At 41.0% G+C, this 22531-nt stretch overlaps 1 protein-coding gene across 2 annotated transcripts in view; it reads left to right on the top strand.

The window, feature by feature from the left end:
- The window catches only part of SRPK1 (SRSF protein kinase 1), a 31549-nt gene that overhangs the window by 6253 nt on the left and 2765 nt on the right, over positions 1–22531 (top strand). The window contains exons 1-14 of one of the 2 annotated variants that reach the window (XM_077928863.1): positions 2174–2211; positions 5610–5728; positions 9886–9994; positions 10374–10461; positions 11367–11454; positions 12498–12604; positions 14140–14305; positions 15935–15960; positions 17047–17272; positions 17609–18049; positions 18795–18895; positions 20103–20210; positions 21247–21316; positions 21830–21922. In XM_077928863.1, coding sequence (XP_077784989.1) covers positions 2189–2211; positions 5610–5728; positions 9886–9994; positions 10374–10461; positions 11367–11454; positions 12498–12604; positions 14140–14305; positions 15935–15960; positions 17047–17272; positions 17609–18049; positions 18795–18895; positions 20103–20210; positions 21247–21316; positions 21830–21922 — 1765 coding nt within the window. In that variant the 5' untranslated portion in view covers positions 2174–2188. Of the gene's footprint in view, positions 1–2173; positions 2212–5609; positions 5729–9885; positions 9995–10373; positions 10462–11366; positions 11455–12497; positions 12605–14139; positions 14306–15934; positions 15961–17046; positions 17273–17608; positions 18050–18794; positions 18896–20102; positions 20211–21246; positions 21317–21829; positions 21923–22531 lie in introns of those variants that run through there. The other variant, XM_028733974.2, reaches the window with a different exon arrangement.

Below are 22531 nucleotides of genomic sequence, written 5' to 3'. Positions count from 1 at the left end.
TGAGTGTTCCAGTCTTCAAACAATTTTCGGAAACCGAATGTCTGGCACGGCTTCCGATTGGCTGCAGGACGCTCCTGCAGCCAATCAGAAGCTGCTTCCTTGGTTTTTGAACTGTTCTGGGAGTCGAATGGACTCCCAGAACGCATTGTTTGAGAACCAAGGTACGACTGTATGATGTATATCTTGTGAAGACATAATCAGAAGCCTACTTTATCTAGATTATTAAATGAAACAGTATGGCAATTCTGCTACCAGTTCTGCACCAGTGAACCCCATACATTGAATGGGGCTTATGCATGAATAACTAGAATCAGAGTTAGCTAAGGACTGTTGGTTATATGAATTGCATATGCAATCAAGTCTGGGATCCAAAAAGCATGCCCAGTAAATTTTGTAATTTTGAACAGCAAGCCTCATGCCATATAACAAACTGTGTTTGAAAGATTCTTTTAGTTTCAAAAGGCTTGTTGTGTAACATTGGCTAGGGGTTGGGAGAGTTGCCATTTGAGAATCTCAAGCCCCAGACCCTCTTCAGTGAGTGGAACTAGTTATTTGATTCTTCAAAAGAAGTTCTATTGCGTACATGGGTGTTTAATCCCATGTAAATGCATATAGGATTCCAGTCTTTGGCTGTGTTTTCACCATCTAATTTTCATGGGAGGAAGTCTTTAGAGTTTGTCCCTCTTTTCCTTGGTTAAGTTCTTGTATCACTTTTTACTTGCATGCATTCTACGCCCACCCAGAGCAACTAAGGAATTACCTAAGAGTAACCGTTTGGTTTTAGCATTTAGTTGCAAGCAGATTCACAAGCTGTAAAAGACTTCAGTCTGTTTTCTCACAGTAAGTATAGTCGTACCTTGGAAGTCAAACTGAATCCTTTCCAGAAGTCCGTTCGACTTCCAAAATGTTTGGAAACCAAAGTGCGGCTTCTGATTGGCTGCAGGAACCTCCTGCAGCCAATCGAAAGCCCTGTCAGACATTCAGCTTCCAAAAATAGTTCGCAAACCAAAACAGCCACTTCCGGGTTTACGGCGTTCAGGAGCCAAAACATTTGAGAACTAAGCTGTTTGAAAACCAAGGTACGACTGTAGTACTTCTTTCTTTGCCGATCTGTTTGAGAAGAAAAGCTGCAGCAGGCTAACTGAAGCCAGGCAGATTCACTTGCAAGCAAGAGCTTCTGTTGTTCTCCTGAGTAGATCTGTTGGTAGAGGAGGCAATGGCAGTGTACCTTGCTATACCTGGAATGTTACAGCACAAATTAGTGCTTATTTCATGAATAAGATGTGCAAGCTGGAACTTGAATGCGTTTGCAGGCGGAGCCGCTGACCACACTTATTCAGACTGTATTTCAGCTGCATCTTCATTTGTCTTGGTTCGTGTAACTTTTTCTCTGCCTTTTCAGCTGTATACTGCTTTTTACATAGACAGATGCGTTGCTGTTTGGTTTTCATAGCTCATCAGTTCAGTTAATCACTGAAATGCCAGCATGAACTGAAAGGCTAAATATGTTGCAGAAGTACCCAACAATAGCCAAGAATGATACTGGCACCTGCCTCTGCAATTGTCCAGTTTGTTTATTTCTTAATAAGAACATATGAGAAGCTTGTCTTGTTTAGGTTGGGATGCCTATATGAAAATTGTCTTCCATCTTTTCCATAGAATTGTTTTGAGCAGAGCTAGAAAAATAATTGGCACCTACTGGCACAGAGAAGCTAATACTTTGAGCTCTTGTGCTCATACAGTATAATCAATACTGTGATACTCTTTTCTTTCAAAGTTCTGAAGGAAATTTATTATTGAACAGGAAACTCGGAGCTTCACTTCAGTTAGGCTGCATAGTTAGTATATCTGGAAAGACTTTGGAAGTTGGTCAGCATCAAAAGAATAGAATGAGTTTTAGGTCATTCCAGAGCATGGCTAAATTTTTCAGGAAGCAAATTAGCTGAGAGCAACTCTCTTCAGTGATGCTGCAAGGCATTTACCTGCAATGCAGTGCTATGCATCTGCAGCTAGGTGGTGGAGGCAAATTCCTTTTCTCTCTTGCTTTTGCACAAAGCTTTGCTGTGTTCAGGAAGAACCAGCCCTCTGCTTGCAATTTATGTACCGCTATTACTTGCACCAGGGTGCCATTTAATTTTTGATGGCTCTTTCGAAAACTGTTGGCCCGACTTCAGAGATACCTTCATCAATGGGAGTTCGTGCTTCGTGCAGGTAAGCTTGCCTTTTACAGCATTATTTAAAACCCAGATGGAAAAAAGGGAGTTTGGCTGCCTCAATGAGGACTTCTCTGAATTCCGTTTAAGCTCATAAATCTTCCTGAGGACACTGATTCAATTGTCGCCCTCCCCTAGCATGTAATCTTACCACATGCTTAGCTTAAGAACAAATCCAATGAAGTTAGGTTGTAAAAGCAAGTAGATGTTCAGAAGCCCAAGGTGCTTGTTGGGGTGGATGTCTGCCAAATGTTCTGATATGTTAAAATGGATTCATTCAAGGCTTCTGTTAGCATTTGATGTGTTTCTAGCAGCGTAGCAGTTCTGACAGCTGTCTGTTTCTTATTCATTGAAATGCAGTCTCTGGAACTCTCACATCAGCCTTTTGTCCCTGCTTACAAGCTGACTTCTAAATCGTTTAAATGAATCAGAAGATGCTTTCAGGTTTCTCTTCTTAGGAACAATTTGCTCAAATAAATCATTGTTTAGAATCAAATGATGTATTAAAATAAGGTCTTTGTACCTCCTATGCATGTTTTACCATCCTTGCCCATGCCCGTTTGGGGTACATTTTAGGAGGGATACATTTTAGGAGGGTGGGGCAGGAGCAGTTGTGGGGATTGTATTGAGCATTTTTAAAAGATTCAGTAGCAAAAGTGCACATACTTTCCAAGAAACATTAGAGAGAAAATATTGCCTTTGAAAGGCAATCACATCTCTGCAATGTTATGTGGTCTTTTTCACTCCCTGGCAAATAATAGTTCACTCTCATTTTGAAAGTATAAGGACTTGAAATAATTAATTGCAAAGATATTGAGCTCTCTGAGTCTTTGTAACATCACTCAGTGATAAGACATTCAGACTTCCTTTAGATAAAGGATCAGGATAGTTCTCAAAAGCTTTATGAAGGCTTTCTAGTAACTTCTTTGCTGCAGGAAGATTGTGCTTGTGGAAGAGATGTGTGATTGCAGAATATTCAGGGAATTTCAAACAGCGTTTTTGCCTGGAAAAATAGCTTTAAGGCTTACCTAATTCCTTGTCGATGCAGACCCTAGAACGTTCTGTCATTAAAAACCGATCTAGTAAACCTTAACAATTCAGCGTTCCCATAGTTATGACGTAATTAATGAAGAGATTTGCTGTGATGGGTGTGGCTTCTAGAGGGATCACATTGATTTCATCCTTATTCATTTCCTCTCTAGGTTTGAGATTTATTGGGTAGCGTTATGATTTTTAAAAATCATTGTCTGCAATTGTCTTAACTCTTGTTTAACATTTGATTTTGTGTTTATTCCTGTATGTGCTCTGCCCGCATTAGGCTAACTGTGAATATTTACAACTTCTAATTTTTGCCAAAGAAAGGTGTAGGGAGTTTAAATAAATCTTCAAGAGATGAGTGTGTGGAGGGAACAGTCAGTTTAGAATGTATGTAAAATGTTCCAGAAGTGTACATGAGCACTCTTTGCAAGTATGCTGATTTATTTATTTTTGTTTGAACATCCCTACACCAAACCCCGCGATAGCTGTATTTCACAATTGTTTTGTGAAACCAGTTACTTTACAAAAGGTTTATTTGTTACTCTGTAAAATAACTGTTATGTGTTTTATATAATGTTGTCACATAGCTGTCAATAAGAAGAGAATGAAGAGGGAAGCAATTTTTGGCTATTCCCCCTACCACTAACAACCCTGTGCACACGCAAAAATCTTCTCCAGAGGGTTGGGGACCTTCAGAGCATTGATTTATGCCTTATGATCAGCTGAGCAACTCAGTATTTAACAAACAAAATCCAGGGAGTGACTAGATATAAGTATGTTTCTCTTGGTATTCAAATATAATATGTCATGGATCACTGTAGCAGTCAGTCTAAAGCCTGACAAGTACTAGTTGACAGCATGCAAGTTGTAGTTACATGTTTCTAGATATGCATGACTATTTTTCTTTCTGCTGAAAGATTGGGTTTTTCTTTTCTGCCACTCTATACAGTAGCTTGAAATTCCCGTTTTTAGGGAGCCATAAAGATGGGTTCGTCCCACTGCATGGAAGCACACTGAGTCACTTATAGGGCTGGAATGCATTTGGGAACCTGTAATAGGATGACTAAACTGAAGCCAATCTGAGGGGCTGTCTATAGAAAATAATTCAGAATCCTAAAATTTCCCTTCATCCTGAACCCATCACCAAGCAGTTTTCACTGCAAGTCTTCTGTGAGCCACTGGCAGTTATTTTTAGCCTAAGCACTATCCTACACTGCTGAAGCCTTCTGAATGCCTGTTATTTTTTATTAAAATATTTTTGAAAGCCAGTAATGAGGAGACCATGCGTATCTCCCTGGGGAGGAATTCGAAAGGTTGGGACCACCACTGAGAAAGCCCTGTTCCTAGAACCTACCCGCCTTATGACAGGGTCTTGGACTCTGATCTTGGGCAGATTCATACAGGTATAGAGGGTCCTTCAGATAAATTAGGCTGCTAAAGCTACTACCCTGTTGAAATGTTTACTGTTCCATTGAGACACTGGCAGCCTGCATTTCCCTGCTGGCTGGAGAGGAACGGAAGCCCCTCCACAACCAGCATGGAAATGAAAGTTCTTAAAAAAAACAAAAACAAAGGACCCTGCTATCAACCAGATGTAAAATGAACCATCCCTCCACCATCCTGCTTGGCTTTCACACTGATCAGGGAGGTAGGTGCTTTCCTTCCTCCATGGTTGGCATGGAAACCAAGTGGACTGGGCAGAGGAGGGATGGAGAGATCCATCCTCTACCAGCTCACTCCCTTGCCAGTATGAAATTCCTGTTTACTTATAGCTACAAGGTGAGTAGTTAGTTACAAGCCTGAATTCTTGCTGCTATTACTCTCTGCCTGAGTCTCTCGCCTCTTGATTGGCATTTTTTGGAGAGGGGCAGTCATTTGGCCCAGCGCCTCCAGCTTAGGACATTCTGCTACAGACAAAATGCATCACAAAGCACAGCTGTACCTGGCAAAAGTGCAGTTGACTCCATCCCCATGACTGAGCAAGGCAAATACCTGGCATAATCATAGTGGGAGTGATTGGTGTACTGTGCAACATTTGATCCTCCATGAAGACAGCTCTAGACATTGATGTGACTGATATCTTTTGAAACTGTACTAATTTGAGTGTCAGTACTTGCTGCGCATGTGGAGTTGTCTGCACAAGTTGTATCTGCTGAGAGGGTTTGTTCCAACCAAAGTGAACTGAGATAGATGTGATGCATCTGCATTTCAGTTACTTCTTTAAAAATTAGGAATATTTCTTTTGCCTATCATTATCCAACCTCAAACTGCATTTTAGTCTTTGCATATTCTTTCTTCCTTTGCTCTAAGTACACACAATAAAAAGCTTACGACTTACAAACTTACGATGTCTCCTAGGCCAGAAACCCAACATCGAGGCCCTCCTGCCCATTCAGAGAATGATCTTCCTGAACAAGAAGAGGAAATCCTGGGATCAGATGATGATGAGCAGGAAGATCCCAATGATTACTGCAAAGGTGAGAGGTTTTATTTTACAATTTGAGTATCATAATTTTAGACCAATAATTAAGGTTGTAAACCTGGTTTGGTACATCGTGTGTGTCAACCAGTAAGTGATTTTGCTTTGTAGATAGAAAAAGGAAAACATCTATGGGGACTTGATAGACTAATGCTTCTTCTTATAAGACCAGACATCTACCAGACTACATCCTCCTTGTTTGTTTAGCATATCAAAGTTAATACATCAAGACATATGCTAGCTTAAGGTATTTCTCAGTATTTTTATTCATTTAACTTTTTACTACTTCACCAGCTTTCCATTTAATATATGCTCCATATTTACAACTGACATTACAGTTAACATCAAAACTGCATAACAAACATCAGAAATAAAAACTTAATAACAAAAAATGGAACTTTAGGAGCCATAAAATTCATCAGAAACCAGGAAATAAACAAAGCCTAATAGCTCATAAGCATGGCGAGTGAAAAGTAAAAACTATGTAGTTGTCTGGTAAGCCTCTCCAGCAGGTTGATGGGTGAGATTCCAAAGCAACATCATCCTCATAGAAAATGCCAGGGACAACACTGGATTAACCCATCTACCAATGCAGTGGTAGAATTTGGAATAAGTAGGGGGGGGGAATTGTTCTGGTCAGAGGGAGACTGCATTCCCAAGGGTAGTTACTGTTTGCAATCCATAGTTTGCAGGAAGCTCAGTATAGGACCCCCAGTGTGTGCTAGAGAATACTGGGTGAAGCAATTTAATTTGTACTGGTACCTTTAGATACCTGCCGACACCTAGAGAAAGCTATTGGTTGCTCTTCAGGTGCTGAGATTGTGCTTCCTCTAATAACCATATAAATCTGTACATTTTGGGTCCACTTGCTATATATAAAGCACTGACATAGTGACATACAGGAATTGGCAAACGACAGACATTTCCTCCTCTTAAATACCACATGTATACCTTCACATCACGGAATTCTCAATGGTAAAATGTTGCAAACATGACTGTATGTCCCCAATCCTGGCTCTAGTTACCCAAACTGGTATACTTTGCATCCCGCTCAATGGAATAAACTGAATGAAAAACATGTCATGTCTCCACTGACTTCATTTTGTGTGGGTGTACTGTTTGCCCGGCATAGAAATTTAGCAGGTTGGCAGCAAAGGCATGGATCTCTCTGTCTTTCTATTGCCAGCCAGCGTGTTCTATGCTAGACATGCGGGGGGGGGGGTGTCACCTGCTGTGCCTGTATATGAAAACATGGTAGACTGGTAGCAAGAGGGAATGAGCAGCCTGATGTGAACCCTCTTGCTTTTAATGCTGAACACGGAGGGGGCTTACCCATTACCAGCTAGCTTGGAATGGCAGTGGGCTGTCAGAAGAGGGATGGAGTGTTCAGACTTCTGCCTCGTGTCAGTCTGCCTGGTTTCTTTGCTTGACAGAAGGAGGCAGTTTCCCCACCTCCCTGTCCAGCACAGAAAGGATGCTGGAGAAGGGAATGGGTGCTCAGCCCCTCATCCCCACCCCTGGAACCTCCTCCAAGCCCAGCATAGAAATGCAGCAAGCTACCAGAGAAGGGTTGAAGCACTCCATTGATCCTCCAGCAGCCCAGTCACTCACCTGGATGAAATTCCTTGTTGCCCATGGCAACCAGGCAAGTGTTTAAATACAAGCCTGCTTTGATCTTGCATTATAATCCTTGCATTATCTAATTCAAAATAGTGATCCAGAAATGTATTTTTAAAATTAATAACAAACTCCCCATGCTGAACAAACCAGGCTTCAAGGAAATACGTTCACCAAGCCATTTCTTAAAAGGTAGGATGTTGCCTGTTTCCCCTTTGTGTATACCTGAGAGTAAGCATCTTTTAATTTAATGGGATCTTTTTGTAGCAATGTATGAGATGGCATTGTTAGCTTTCCTTCTTGTTAAAAAGCAGGTTCACACAATTGCAAACAACTCTTGCTGCTGTTGTGAAGTATGTTTGTAGGTGTAACAAGTACAGCTTGGGGGCCTAAATGGAGGTGCTGCCCTCATGGATCACAGTGATGTACTGTAGCTGCCTGGCGTGAATGTCAGAAAATGATTTGTGTGTGTGTGTGTGTGTGTGAAGTAGCTCCTGTTTGAGGTGGGCAGATTTGGGTTGGCTGATGATGCCATTTAGATGGTTAGGATGATGTGTGAATCTCTTCAGATATTCAGCTTCCCACATGGTTGGACCCTTTGCAGTTCACCATAGTGGTGGCAACCATAGCACAAAGGTAATGTGAGAAGGGGGCAAGAATGCATTGGCAGAATGGTGTACGGGAGCTCTTTAATAGGAGCTCACATAGGTCCTAATTTTTCTTAATCCAGCATTGCCAAGGTCGAGGAACAAGTCTCTAAGTCAGTAATTCAACGAAAAACACCTTCATACATCAACTGGCAACCGATCCCACCATGCCCGTCTTCTCTCTAGATTGTTTTGTGATAAATATTGAGTAAGCTCTTTGAACAAAGGCAGGGCTTGAATGTATGCATCTCCATTGGCTTCTCTTAATAAACTAGTGGTCAGTTATGTATCTGGAGGCAATTTTAACATGAACAAGGGCAGGCAAACTGAAATTTAATTCAGACAAAATGGAGATACTGTGGGTGGGAAGTTGGTCTTCTCCAGAAAGAAGGTTCAATTGGCTCTGGATGTGGGGTTGCACTTTGCCTGCAAGTCCAAGGACGCAACCTGGGAATCCTCCTGAATTCAGTAGGTGACATCCAATTGAGAATTTTTTTTTTTTAATTTAAGATGGCTAACAAATGGGTTAAACAAAACATACACATCTGTAGTAGCACATAGAATTGACATGTTCTCAGTATGACCGTAATACCGAGTAGATTACCCATCAGATCATTCTCTTATCTCATGGCTAAGGCTCCTCATCATGGAAACCTTTGAGACATGCTAGGCTCTCATTCTTTTAAGGATATTGCTATGCTTTAGCTGAGTCATTCTGTTCTGTTATGAGCCCAGCATCTTATGAAGAGATTTGAAGAGTAGCCACCAGGTCTTCTTAATATTGTGACTAGACCTTACAAATCAACATCCCCTTTCAGCTGCAGTTGCAGCCAAGTGGTGTGTCATCATGTGCTTCACCAAATAAAGAAAATCCCAGGGTAGCATTCCTGTTCTTATGGAGAGAAGGAAAAGCGTTATTAAATCCAAATGTTCTTGCTACTGCTAGGAGAGAGCGGTTAGCAATGCATTCTATCTCTCCCAATCCCAGAAGTCATAGCTAATGTGACATTTGGAGTTTCTTAAACAGTAGTGTTTTTAAAAGATACTTTTTCTTATTGTGGAGTATATTTAGTGAGAAAATCGAGAGATTTGAGAGTTCCCAGTGGGATTGTACCACCTGCACATAGCCATGCTGGTCTGCTTATCCTTCCCACATAGAGGAATAGCACACTCTACAGCTATTTTCTCTGCAGAAGCTGAGAAGGGAAAACACACGACTCTGGAAGAATGGAGAACAAAATTAACAGATTACGCAGAACTGGATAAATTAACGGGGAAAATTAGATTTCAAAAAGACTACAAGTTTTTGGAGGACTGGAGAAAATTTAAGGAGTATTTGGAAACAGTGTGTGAGGAACATACAACGCTAGTGTGTTTTAAAGAAGCTTTGTGAAAAAACAAGAAATATTGCAAGAATGAAAAAGAGGATAGGGGAAAAAAAAGGAAAATTACTTAAAGGTGATACTGTAGTTAAGAAATGCGTGGCTAAGGAAAACTATGGATGGTTATCAGAGGAATTGAGGGAAGTTCAATAACTGTAAATATGTGATGTGGAAATTAAATGACTGGAGATTTTATGAAAAATTTTAATAAAAAAATAATAATAATAAAAAAATATATACCAAGCTGACAAAAAAAAAAAAGAGAAGGGAAAACACACCATCTAGTCTATATTGTGCCTGGTATTATTCTTTGGTAAGCTGTCAGGATTTATTTGCATGATATCTAAAATGAAGAAATTGCATGGTTCTACCAACAATTGTGTGTTCTCAATGTGCTTTTTTCTTTTGTTTTTAAGAGAGATTAAAAGTGGCTGGTGCGTAGATTGACCTGTGAGATTCTCAATATCACTGAGGGTTCTTGACCCAATAACTCTTTTTACATTTCCTAGGAGGCTACCATCTTGTTAAAATAGGGGATCTATTCAATGGAAGATACCATGTGATCCGGAAGCTGGGATGGGGACACTTTTCTACAGTGTGGTTATCATGGGACATCCAGTAAGTCTTATTTCGTTTTGGAAGGAATTTCTGCTAGTTGCATAGAATATTCTTAAAGACCAGCAACATGAGATTTTTCCTCAGAATGTTCCTCCTTGTTTTCAGATCCAGAGGTTTCATCTCATGCTTTAAAAAAATAATTATAATAACATGGTAACAGTTCTATGTACAAACTGAAAACTGATTCATATTCCCACTTGCATATTATTTCTTCAAGTTTACTTTTTATGGAACTCGGGGGAAATTATGCATTCAGGAGTGACAGAGAACCTGCTTTTGTATTTTGTAGGAAATGATCCTGATCATTCAGGTCTGTTAGGTCTGTTAGTGTTATCTGACTCCTGAAGGCAGTTTAGTACTAAACTTTGTGTCCACTTAGGGGGAAGAGGTTTGTGGCAATGAAAGTTGTAAAGAGTGCTGAACACTACACAGAAACAGCATTGGATGAAATCAAACTGCTGAAATCTGTGAGTATCCACAAGTAGATGATTATGATTCAATTTCAAATTATATCCTTAAAAAATATCAGCAAATGGCTCCCAGCCATAATATAATCTCTTGCTCCATACTAGATACAAAGGGGAATGCTGTACACAGGATTAGATTAGGCATTTGTTGTTATTTTTCTTTAATTTGTAAAGGTCAATTTTTATCTCTGTTTCCAGAGCATTTTAAAATATGACAGAAGATTATTTATTAAATTGATTAGTCGTTTTATCTTGCCCAAGGCAGCCCAAAGCAACTTACAACCAACCAACCAAACAGACCAAAAAAAAAAAAAAATCCACAAGAGATATATTAAAACCAAGGAGGGTGGAATACATTTAAAACATCCCACACACGTCTAAAAGGCCACAGATAATTAAAGGTCAAAGTCTTGGTTAGAGATGAAAATTTCTGCCTGCTGCTTAAAGATATGGCTATTGTAATTATTGCAAGTGGGTAATTCATCTCAAGTTTGGTTTGCTATTTGTGCCATTATTTGTAGGTATCATGTCATCCCATTACCTTAGCTGGTAATCTTCCTTTCATGTATCCAGCAGTACATTTTCAGTCATTTTTATGGAGGGAGGGAAAGGTACATGCAGGCTCATGAGAAGTAACAGCATTAGTACAGCTACTTAGACAGTGTTGTTTAGGAATTGATTAATGAAGGGTTTTTCCGCCCTGGCTGGGGCATAAGGCAAGGTTAGTATGGACATAGTTGCTCAAGAATAGTCAGAAATGCTAACATAAATTGATTATTTGATTTGCTAAATAAGAATGTGGGGTGAGAATCTGGAGAGTGTCTTGGAAACCTATGGGACTTGATAAAGATAGAACCTGCATTAAATGATTTTTTTATGGTGTTTGATTTCCCCCCACCCTACAGGTCCGCAACACTGACCCAGACGACCCAAACCGAGAGAGAGTAGTTCAGTTATTAGATGACTTCAAAATCTCAGGAGTAAATGGTTCCCGTATCCTTTTAATAAAACCAGACTTTTCTGCGATCTTTAATACAGCAAAATGTGGGATTTAATAAAATACAGTACTGGGTTAAAACATAAATGGTTGTCTTACACAGTGATGAAATTTCACAACGTGTAGCCGTTTGGCACAAGTATGTTTTCAGTTTCCTTCAGCGATATAAAGAAAACAACCTACAAAAAGGTTTCCTTTCTAATTCTGAGTGGCAATTCTGAGAGCCTTTTTGAATGTTGGAAGTTGAGAAGACAATTTGAAAAAGTAAGAGTATTGTTTGGATTTTCCCACTGATGTGGCTTTAGCTTCATCTGTACCACCTTACAATATTTCTGTATCCCTGTGTGTGTGGAATTCACCAGTGAAAATTCATAGGACTATTAATAATTAGAATACTTTCTGGTGCAATACCAGTACAGTGGTACCTCGGGTTAAGAACTTAATTCATTCTGGAGGTCCGTTCTTAACCTGAAACTGTTCTTAATCTGAAGCACCACTTTAGCTAATGGGGCCTCCTGCTGCTGCGCAATTTCTGTTCTCATCCTGAAGCAAAGTTTTTAATCCGAGGTACTATTTCTGGGTTAGCAGAGTCTGTAACCTGAAGTGTCTGTAACCCGAGGTACCACTGTAATGGGGTGGATGTTGCGGCCTTGCTCATCTGGCTTCCCAATGTCATATATTGCTGCTGGTTACCGGGGGGGGGGCAGGGAGTGCAGTGGATGTGCAGTGGGGGGGAGCATTGGGCTGACTCAACCACTGCACCCACACCAAGCGCTCCATTGCTTTACCTCTCCCTCTTGGTAACTGGCAGCAGTGCACAGCATGGGGAAGCCACACAAGGAATGCCACACCACTGGTGGGGGCTGTGTAAAATTGCCACAAAGTGTAGCTATTCTAGAAAACTACATGCAGATAGTCAGGGGGAAATGGGTATATACGCGATAACTAAGCATGAAATTTCTTTTTCCGTGTTGCTATGTATTCAGCAATAGCTGACTTTGTAAATGTTCCGGGAAATTCAGCCTTGACTCAGCTACAGATATTTGCATGGTGTTTGAAGTTTTGGGGCACCATCTTCTGAAATGGATCATCAAATCAAATTATCAGGGTCTTCCACTACTCTGTGTAAAAAGAATCATCCACCAGGCATGTTATATATACTACATTTGGGACTAATTTGTTGTTTTCTGTCAAGCGTTTGGTGCTCCGACGTGCAGCTGGAGACACTCTGTGATGTCAGTTGCTGCACTTTTGGCTGGTGGAACAGATCAAAATTGTAACAATGACTTCTCATTGGTGGATATCCTGTGCATCACATCCTCTGGGATCCCAAGATCAGGTCCTTCACACAGTATTTAAGAATTAACAAGAAACTGCTGTGAATCAGTAGCCCAGTTCAAGAGTTTTCTCATGCTTTCTGTCTAAAAGCAGAATCAGATTCTATCTAATAGCAGAATCAGTGATCCTGTTCTGATTGATTTGGCAGCAAAACAGGGTAGGTTATTGCATATCACTGGAAACCACAAGGCACTCTTCTAAAAAGGCAGCACAGTTCCCAAAAGTGGAAGCAAAGGACTGTGTATGTGTGCTTTACTGCTCCAGGAGCATTTTTGTTTGCTCCAGTTGGGCTCATATAAAGTGTGTGTGTGCGTGTGTGCGTGCGTGCGTTTTGAGGGGGAGGGAATCATTTGGGTGGGTAAACTTGGGGAGGGAGACACAGCTAGAGTGAAACAAAGGGAAGATGTGGGCACTCTTGCTACTAACTGAGGCAGGTGGGTGCCATCCCCCAACTGCCTTACACACACAGGAACAAAAGACTGGATGGTGATGATGGATCCTTTGTTTGCTCACTTCTCTCTGCCCCACACTTTGGCTGTGGGAAGAGGTGAAGAGGAGATGGAGTGACAGCACCTAACTAGAGTAATAGGTGGGGTGTTGCTCAGTTGCCCTGTCCACTTGCCCTGGTCCCTAATGGGTGCAACTAAAGGAGGTGGAACCAAAGAGGCACACTGACCTGCTGCTTCTTCATTCTGTGAGTACGGAACAGCCCCTCGAGTCAGGTGATACGCAAAAGGAGTTGGCAAAGTGCTGTGAAATGGACATCCCAATATGTCACAGTGGTGCCTCCACTCAAGGGCCTGACCTGATCATAGGCATCCTTATTTGAAAGTAAGCCCTAATGGGACTTATTCCCATGTAAGGTTGACTGGGTGTGTTGTTCAGGCTGCAAAATGTATCTTCCCTTCATATTATCACACACTTGTACGTTAACATATAATACTGGAGGCATCATCCCATTGAATAACACACACACACACACACACACACACACACACGTGTTGTGCAACGCTTTGTTGCAAGTCCCATTTGTAATTGATGCTTCAAGAACAGAAATGAAAGCTGGGAAGGATGGCGAAGCCTAGAGTAGAAGAATAGTGCTAAAATGAATGGGAATTACGCCTTCAGCAACAGTAGGTTGAAGATCAAGTAAAGAACGCTCATTTTGCTATAGTTTCCATAGTAACCTGGCTTTTTCACTGCTTGCTTCATAATAAAATCAAGCTTTTGGTCACATTGTGCACCACAACTACCAGATCCTGGCTCTTCAGTATACTTTGGAAGTTACACAATGACATTTTGTCACCTGTATGTGACTTTCCTTTGTTGTTTGTTCTCTGCAGGTTTTGCAGGGACTGGACTATTTGCACGCCAAGTGTCGGATTATCCACACTGATATTAAACCAGAGAACATTCTGCTGTGTGTTAATGACCAGTATATCCGCAGGCTGGCTGCAGAAGCAACAGAGTGGCAGAGATCTGGAGCCCCCCCTCCTTCTGGCTCTGCAGGTGCTTTTTGTGTTTTAGCTTAAAGTCCGTTCATTCTGAAGTGGTTTGTTAGGATATGACAAATATTAGCTGTCTAGATCACCCTGAACATGATTAATATGGAACATGATTTCAGTTTGTCTATAAAATAGATATTCATTGCAGTACTAGCTGTATGGTTATGTATAGAGCTCATGAAAAGTGTGTAAATTGCCACGCTGGAGAATTATTTAAAATGCTGTTTCTGATCTCATGTAATTAAATTGATGATAGGCCAACTTCTGTTGCGTTGTGTATAAAAGAGTTTATAGAAATTCAATTTAGAAGACCTCTGCAGTGAGGTCATCTTGGATATGCCTTGCTCAGTCTTGTGTTCTCCAGAGAGTTTAAAAATTCTTTCCATCATACATTCCGTATATATTATGTATAAGTAGACTCTCCGTTAAGTGGCTTTACTATTATAGGTGTTCAATCTTTTAAGACAAATCTGATACAGAAATTGAATCCTCCCTGGTGCTGCCAAAGAGCTGTGCAACGGTATCTCAGGATTACTTTTGAAGAGCATTGACTAATGGTAAAAGCGGGGAGGGTGTTCCTAATTTGGTCGCCACCAAATCTGTGGTGTTTTATTGAGACTACATAAACTCCATCCTTTTCAGTCACCAGCCAAGGTGGGACACTGTACCTGAAGCTTTCATAAGAGTATGGTTACGGAGGAGTAGCCATGACAACTGTTTAATGTCTGGCTGTATCTGTATTCTTCAAGACCAGTCAGTTTTCAAAACAGAGGTCCAGGGGTCACAACCCTGTCCTTCTCCAGTGGTCAGGCTCTTTCTTGTCTATTAAACATTTTTACCCCTTGATTAAACATAGGTCTGCCAGGGGCCAATGAAAATTATTTTTGTGGACTGTCAGACCTGTGGACCTGTGACTTACTATTTCAAGTACAGTCGTACCTTGGAAGTCGAACGGAATCCATTCCGGAAGTCTGTTTGACTTCCAAAACGTTCGAAAACCAAAGTGTAGCTTCTGATTGGCTGCAGGAAGCCAATGTCTTTCGGACATTCGGCTTCCAAAAGAATGTTAGAAAACCAGAACAGTCACTTCCAGGTTTTGATCGTTCAGGAGCCAAAATGTTTGAGAACTAGGCTGACTTCCAAGGTACGACTGTGGTTAATTGGAAATTGATGGAACTTGAAGTGGACTTAGTGAACTCTTGACTTACCTATGTGTCATCTCAGTTCACTGTTTAAAATACTGTGTACGTGCTGCTGTGTTGCCTCACTTGCATGTAATTATTCCCCTCACTTTGAAAAGGGTTGGGTGGCCTGACAATTGATAACATAATTGTTGTTATGTATAATAATCTGACATCGAGTTCTCTCTGCTTCCATAAGAAGGTAACAATTTAGTGTTTGGAACAGCTTCTCAGTGTTGCAGGAGTGATTTAAGTAGATGCCTGTCTTCCAATGCTGCTCAGTGTTGGAATTTAATCTGTTGATGACTTGATGAGAACATTTTCCTTTTTTTTCTATACTGCAGTCATGTTTCAGAAGTAGTTTTCTGTTAACTATAGAAGAGTTTGAGTAGTATGCCGCTTTAATAGCATGATTCCAGGCTTATTAATTGTATTTCTTTTTTATTTCACAGTGAGTACTGCACCACAGCCCAAACCAGTAAGTGTGATAACTTGTGCATGTTATAAATGAGTTAAACTTTGCATTCAGGTGTACGCTGTCTTTTTATAGAGCAGTTCCAGTGCTGTGGGAAGGCTCCTACCAAACAGCACAATTGTGTCTGGACATATTTAGATTTCTATTTCCCACCATTCCAGGGGCTCAGATTTTAGCATGCTGCCATATACACTTCATTTCTTTCAGTTCTCTTAATAGTTACCCTTTCATTGCCTTAGTTGTACTGTCAATAGTTTGGCTATTTTTCTAGCTACTGCAATTGTAGGAATTTCTGATGACCAAATCTATGATTTTTCTGTTCGTATCTTAGATTTATTCATATGAACACGTACTTGGGGGTAGTCGGAACTGCTCACTTGAATGAAATAAATATTATGTGAACTGGTCTGTAGTGCACAAAGGTTCCTTGTTTAATATCTGAAATATCTAGAACAGGCATAGGCAAACTCGGCTCTCCAGATGTTTTGAGACTAAAATTCCCATCATCCCTGACCACTTGTCTTGTTAGCTAGGGATGATGGGAGTTGTAGTCCAAAAACATCTGGAGGGCCGAGTTTGCCTATGCCTGATCTAGAATGTGATCAGTTATAATCAATGAGTACTAGCAATTTACACAAGGAAGAATAATTATGGAGAATTTTTCTGCTATGTAAATGGTATCAACATCAAAGAGCGCTCACCACAGAGAGGCTGTTTGACATCTTCTGAGTTGCACTTAGACTGCAATCCTATACCCACTTACATGGGAGTGCCATTGAACTCAGTAGGAATTCTGAGTAAGTTTAGGAGTGCATCATTAACAAACACGTACTAGAATTATGAGAATAGGATTGAAATACTGGATTTATGGTGGCAATCCTTTACTTGCAAACCTGGAAATAAGACAAATTGAACTCATATAAACATGTATAGGATTGCAGTGTAAATGTTCATGATATCTGGATGTTCTTTATGATCAGAGGGATGGTGTTATTTCCTTCTGTTTTCCCTTATTTAACTACGTTTTCTGTATAAAAAGCAGTAGGCAATAGATGCCTGAGGGTTGGTGTATTTGCAATTACCCTGCAGGCTGACAAAATGTCGAAAAATAAGAAAAAGAAATTGAAAAAGAAACAGAAACGACAAGCGGAGCTGCTGGAGAAGCGAATTCAGGAAATTGAGGAGATGGAGAAGGAAGCCATCCCACTGCAAGCAGAGCCTGAGGAGCAGCAGGAGGAGCAGCAAGAAATTCCACAGCCACTTGAGCTGCTCTTAAAAGAGAGCCCTCCAGATGAAGAGCTGCCAGAAAAGACAGGTATGGATTTCTAGAAAATATGTGCTTTGGGTGTACTTGGTAATAATGCATCCTTTGAAAGGGAGGAGGTTTTAAAATAATCATTAATAGACATTAAACATAACACAAGTAATGATAAAAACTCTACAGGAAAAGAAAATATTAACAGATCATTATTGTTACCATAGGAATTAGCATTTCCCCAGCATATGTAATGGACATCTTAAGCCACTGTTTATAAATGGTTAGAACAGCTGCAGTATCGGATACTGTTTGCACTTCATACCTAATCACTAGTCATTTAAAACCCGTTTAGTTATAACTCCATTATAACTCCAGTTTTTCTGTTTTATCTAGATGACATTTCCCTTGTATCAGAGCAAGCTGTCTTAATGGAAGGAGTTGAAAAATGCATAACAGAGATCAACTGTAATGGAGTGATGCAAATGGCTACCTTCTCAGAGTCCATCAACCAAGTGTCAGTGAGACTCGAGGAAGACCTTCACAATGCCAATGATTGCAGCAGGCCCTCTCAGGAGCAGGAGGAGGAGGAAGAGGAGGAGAGCTGTGCTTACAACCAAAGTAATGGTGGCCCAGAGGCCAGCATACAGGAAGCATTATCAGACTCCTGCGAGCCCTTAATTTCGGAGGTTGCAGATTCAATGATATGCCAAGCAACTTCAAGTGACGGACAGTATTTTAGTGAACAGCAGATCAGCCATTTGCAAGAGAGCATCAGGGCAGAAATCCCTTCAGAGGATGAGAATGAGAATAATGAGTCATCTGAGAACAGCCAAGGTACAGGACATGGGTTCTGTATAAGCAATCAGTTGTGCAATTTTGACGCAAACCGTGTTCTGGAATATGCCACAATCATGTTGATATATTATCAACATTTCCTAAGCTTTCAAAGCATTTCTCACACATGATCATGATAATCTTACAGTAGCATTCCTTGTAAGGCACGCTAGTATTGTTTTTTCCCCATATGAAGGGAGAGGCAGGGAGAAGCCAGATAATGGCTTGTTTAAAGTCATCCAGCAAAGTCTGAGGTGAGATTAGACAGGGCATGAGTTGGCTTTAGTTTATTCTCTGTCCTTTATTGTGCTTCATTGTGAAGTGAAAACTTCCCTATTAGAGCTGGCCCTGGTTCTAAGAAAAGAGAACTGTCAAGGTTCTTCCTTTCTCCATAACACACGGCTTGAAGATTCTAAAAGTTAAATAGTTAAAGTCAACCACAATTTGCCAGGTTTGGAAGAAGTGACAAGCTGTGATTGATCACAAACAGGAGCAAGAGCTTCTGGTCTTCCACTTATAGTAGCACTGAAGGAGGAGGGGGGAGCACATGAGCTCAAGGCTTCTGTATTTCCTGTCACATTAAGCCACGGTTTATAGTGACATCCAAACCAACTCATGGATGTGAAATTAATACTTGACTCCAGACAAGGAGTGACTAGTACTCTAATAAACAATGATGCTTTTAGAATTTGTGTGGCAGATGGTCCATGTGGAGTTAACTGGCTGTTGTTTGTGCTGTGCCTAGGAAAATCGGCTGCTGGAAATTTCCTCCTTAATCCTCTTGAGCCTGGGAATGCAGATAAGCTCAAAGTGAAGATAGCTGACCTAGGAAATGCTTGCTGGGTGGTAAGTTTTAAAGCTCTTTCCATACTGTTACAGAAACTGCTGTCTCTTTGCAGTTAGCTCAGGTGAATGTAGCAAACATACCTCTGATATTTCCCCCCCATTAATACTGTTTATTAAAAATTGGTTTCTTACACACAGACACCCATACAGACCCCCCACATTCCCACCAAATAAACAGGAAACCAAACAGTAGTGGTACTGTTAGTAGTGGTATTGAAAAATACGCTGATTACAATGAGAAGTGAGATCTAGCTTCTTACAGGCGGCACATCTTCAATGTAATATTGAGAGTTCATGTGACACGGTTGGATCAGTTCATTGCAGCAAGTTAGTTGGTGACCAGGGGGTCAATGCATGCAAGCAGTATTCTAAACTAACCTGTCCACTTCATTCAAGCCTGTACATAGCCTGATTATGTAAGTTGGCTTTTCTAATAATGGAAGGTTCCAGACTTGGTTCCACCGTTCCTCCAAAGTGAAGGGGGAGCTCTGGTTCCGATGCTGAGCAACCTTCAGCTTCACAGCCAGCAAAAGAAATAAACTCCTGATACAGAAGTTCACACATCTCCTCTGGAAAGATAGAGAGCAAGGCCCGCTGTGGCAAGGAAGGTGCAATTTGTGATACGTTAGCAGAGATTTCCTGTAATACCTGAGACCAAAAGGTCTGTATCACTGTGTATGAGCACCACTTGTGGTAGTACATGTTGCACGATCAACAGGCATCCAGCATTCCATAGGGAGTGATCCAGTAATCCTCTGTTTGGTAGCAGTACAGATTCATCTCAAAACATGTTTGAGACTGGACTCAAGGATAGATAGAGTCAGGGTTTTTTGGCACATTTGATTTCCAAGGTGCATCTTCAAATTGAGTACCCAAGTTTGTCTCAGCCCCATATTAGAGCCACAAAAGTGACCGCAAGCCTTTGTTGATGCTGTATAGCATCCTAATTAGCACTGGGGTAGGCAGAAGGGAAGGTGAGGGTGAGGGAGGGCAGACCAAGTAAAGGAATGAGCACCAGATAATTGAGAGCTATATTACATCTTTCAGGTCTTCCTCTAATAGCAACACTAGGGGCTCTGTTGACATCAGCTAGTGCCTATACATGCCTTTGAATTCACTGGGATTCATTTCTGAGATGTATTCATTCCCTAGTACATGTCTACTTGGTCTCTGGAATCTCCTTTGATCTCTCATCTTAAACCCACAGCATAAACATTTCACTGAGGACATTCAGACACGGCAATACCGATCCTTGGAAGTACTGATTGGAGCCGGTTATAGCACCCCAGCTGATATTTGGAGTACAGCTTGCATGGTAAGTTCAATCACATTGTCTTAAATCTTTGAAGTGGTGTCCGTTGCAGAATTCTGCAGGAATTAAATTACTGTTAAATTGCAATAAGCTGATAGTACGTTTTTATCTGTTTTAAAGTTTTGTCTGCTGTTTTCTTGGTTTTGTTGTGTGTGTGTTTTACATTTGTTATATCCGTACTGCCCTGAAATGAAATGAAGCATGCTATTAGAAATTAAAGGAAGCTTTTCATTTAATAGAAGCAAGCTTTTTACTTTAAAAAAAAAATTATTACTACATTGCCAATGTTCGGTAAGGCCTGCTTGTTTCAGACTTCATGGACAAAGTAATTTACAGGTCTAAAGCCTAACCAGTTCTATGTCTGTGTTCAGTATCAGCAGTTTGGTGAGCAAGGCACTCTGGGATGTGGACCTTGTTTTGAATCAAAATTGCTTGACTAAAAGAACCCTGAAGTATTCATGATACTTGTCAGATGGCAAGGGTGGCTGTTCACGAGTAACCAGGCAGGACCTGTCTTTTACAGGTTTTATTTGGGTGCAAACTATTTACAGTGCAGAACCCCAAAGTTCATGTCTGCCTCAATCGCTTGCAGAATCCGGGAGTGCCTGTTTCCTGGACCTCCTCCAGCATAAAAGCCTCGTTACGCCCAGCCTTTTCCTTCCCTCTTTGTGCTTTAGACTTCTGTGCAGGGTGGGCGACGGAGGGGGCGTGCTTCCGTTCTGGACGGCTTTGCCAGAAGTGGTGCTGAGGCTGGCGTCCTCTGGTCCTTTCAGCTCTTCCCCACTGGAGGTGGGGTTTTCCTCATCACCGGAAGAGGAACTGCTTCGCAAGATTTTCGGAGGCTCCCTGTAACACAACTGCCCTTCTGTTTCCCACCCCTGTTCTGATGGCAGTTCCCTGACATACTCTTTCAGCACCATAATTTAGAGTAGATTCCTTTTCTCTACACACTAACGTGTGACTAGCATTGTGGCTTTTATACCAAATGACTGTATCCCCCCCAAAGACCCTGAAAGTTGTCTGACATTTCCTTGTTTAGGCCTTCGAACTGGCTACGGGTGACTATCTGTTTGAGCCTCACTCTGGAGAAGATTACTCAAGGGATGAAGGTGAGTACCTACTACTTCTAGTACTTTAAATTATTTCTGCACATAGTTCCTACGCAAGGGGGTTTGGAAGTTCTAGCTCTACAAAGCAAGACCTCAAAAAGAGATCTAGCCTCTTTATTCTGTTGAGAGCTTTTAATACTGGTCTGCTGGTACATTATGCAGCTCATTTTCAATATCAGATTTAAAAACAGATTGTTTTAAGTTCCAGTGTGTTACTGTTAGTCATTTATTAAATAATCAATGGTTTGTTTTTAACAGCATTAAGTTCCTTGAAATATTTTTAATAGAAAGGTAACACATAAAAAGGACTATTCCCAATGTAGAGATTTATGTCTGCCAGAATAGACTGACCCAGAGCAATAGAAAACGGGGGGGGGGGGGGAGAGAAAGAGAGAGAACAGGACAAACACTCAAATCCAGAAGGGAAGAAGGAGCACACTAACTGGATGAAAGCCATTGTGTGTTAATACTATTGCATATTATTTCTTTCATGCCCTCTCCTGGGGAATACAGACCATATTGCATTAATCATAGAACTTCTGGGGAAAATACCTCGCAAGCTCATTGTGGCTGGAAAATACTCCAAGGAGTTCTTCACCAAAAAAGGTAAGGGGGAAATCTGAGGTTGAATGGCTGAGGGTTCCAGACCTGGGGTAGTTGGGATATCTAGTTTTTATTCTTTTGCTTGTTTGTTTTCTTTTATAATAACAAAGTGCCCATTTACTTTGCTGACATATATGAGCAATGGCAGAGAGGGTTACTCATTTGCTTATAATTATTTCTACTTTTCATTCATTGGAAACAAAGTCAGACTTCTTTAACCATTGGGGCCCCTTGGGCCGCTGGTCAGGAAGCTTCAGCCCACAGGCTGTATTAGGCCCACTGAGGTCCCATTTTGGCCCACAATGCCATTTGTCCTGCCCAAGTCCTGCCCACCTGACATTGTATGACAGCAGGTGTAGAGCAGGATTGGGATTTAGGCTTTTTGGAAAGTGAGGAAGACAGAGAACATGGAATATCAGACTTCTAAAAAAAATAGTCCCAGAGTCCGGACACTTCCTTAAAGTGTAGACCATATTTGGCACAACGCTGCCTAGCTATCACTACTTCATACAGTCCATAATTTACAACTTGCCTTGCACTGGGTGTTAAATTTGAAAGAGAAAAAGGACTCCTTTTTCTATTGAGCAATAGCATTTAGAAGGGAGCATTAGA

Source organism: Podarcis muralis, chromosome 5 (genome assembly GCF_964188315.1).
Source record: "Podarcis muralis chromosome 5, rPodMur119.hap1.1, whole genome shotgun sequence".
In the NCBI taxonomy this organism is placed as follows: domain Eukaryota; kingdom Metazoa; phylum Chordata; class Lepidosauria; order Squamata; family Lacertidae; genus Podarcis; species Podarcis muralis.
This window is presented reverse-complemented; position numbering and strand designations above follow the sequence as displayed.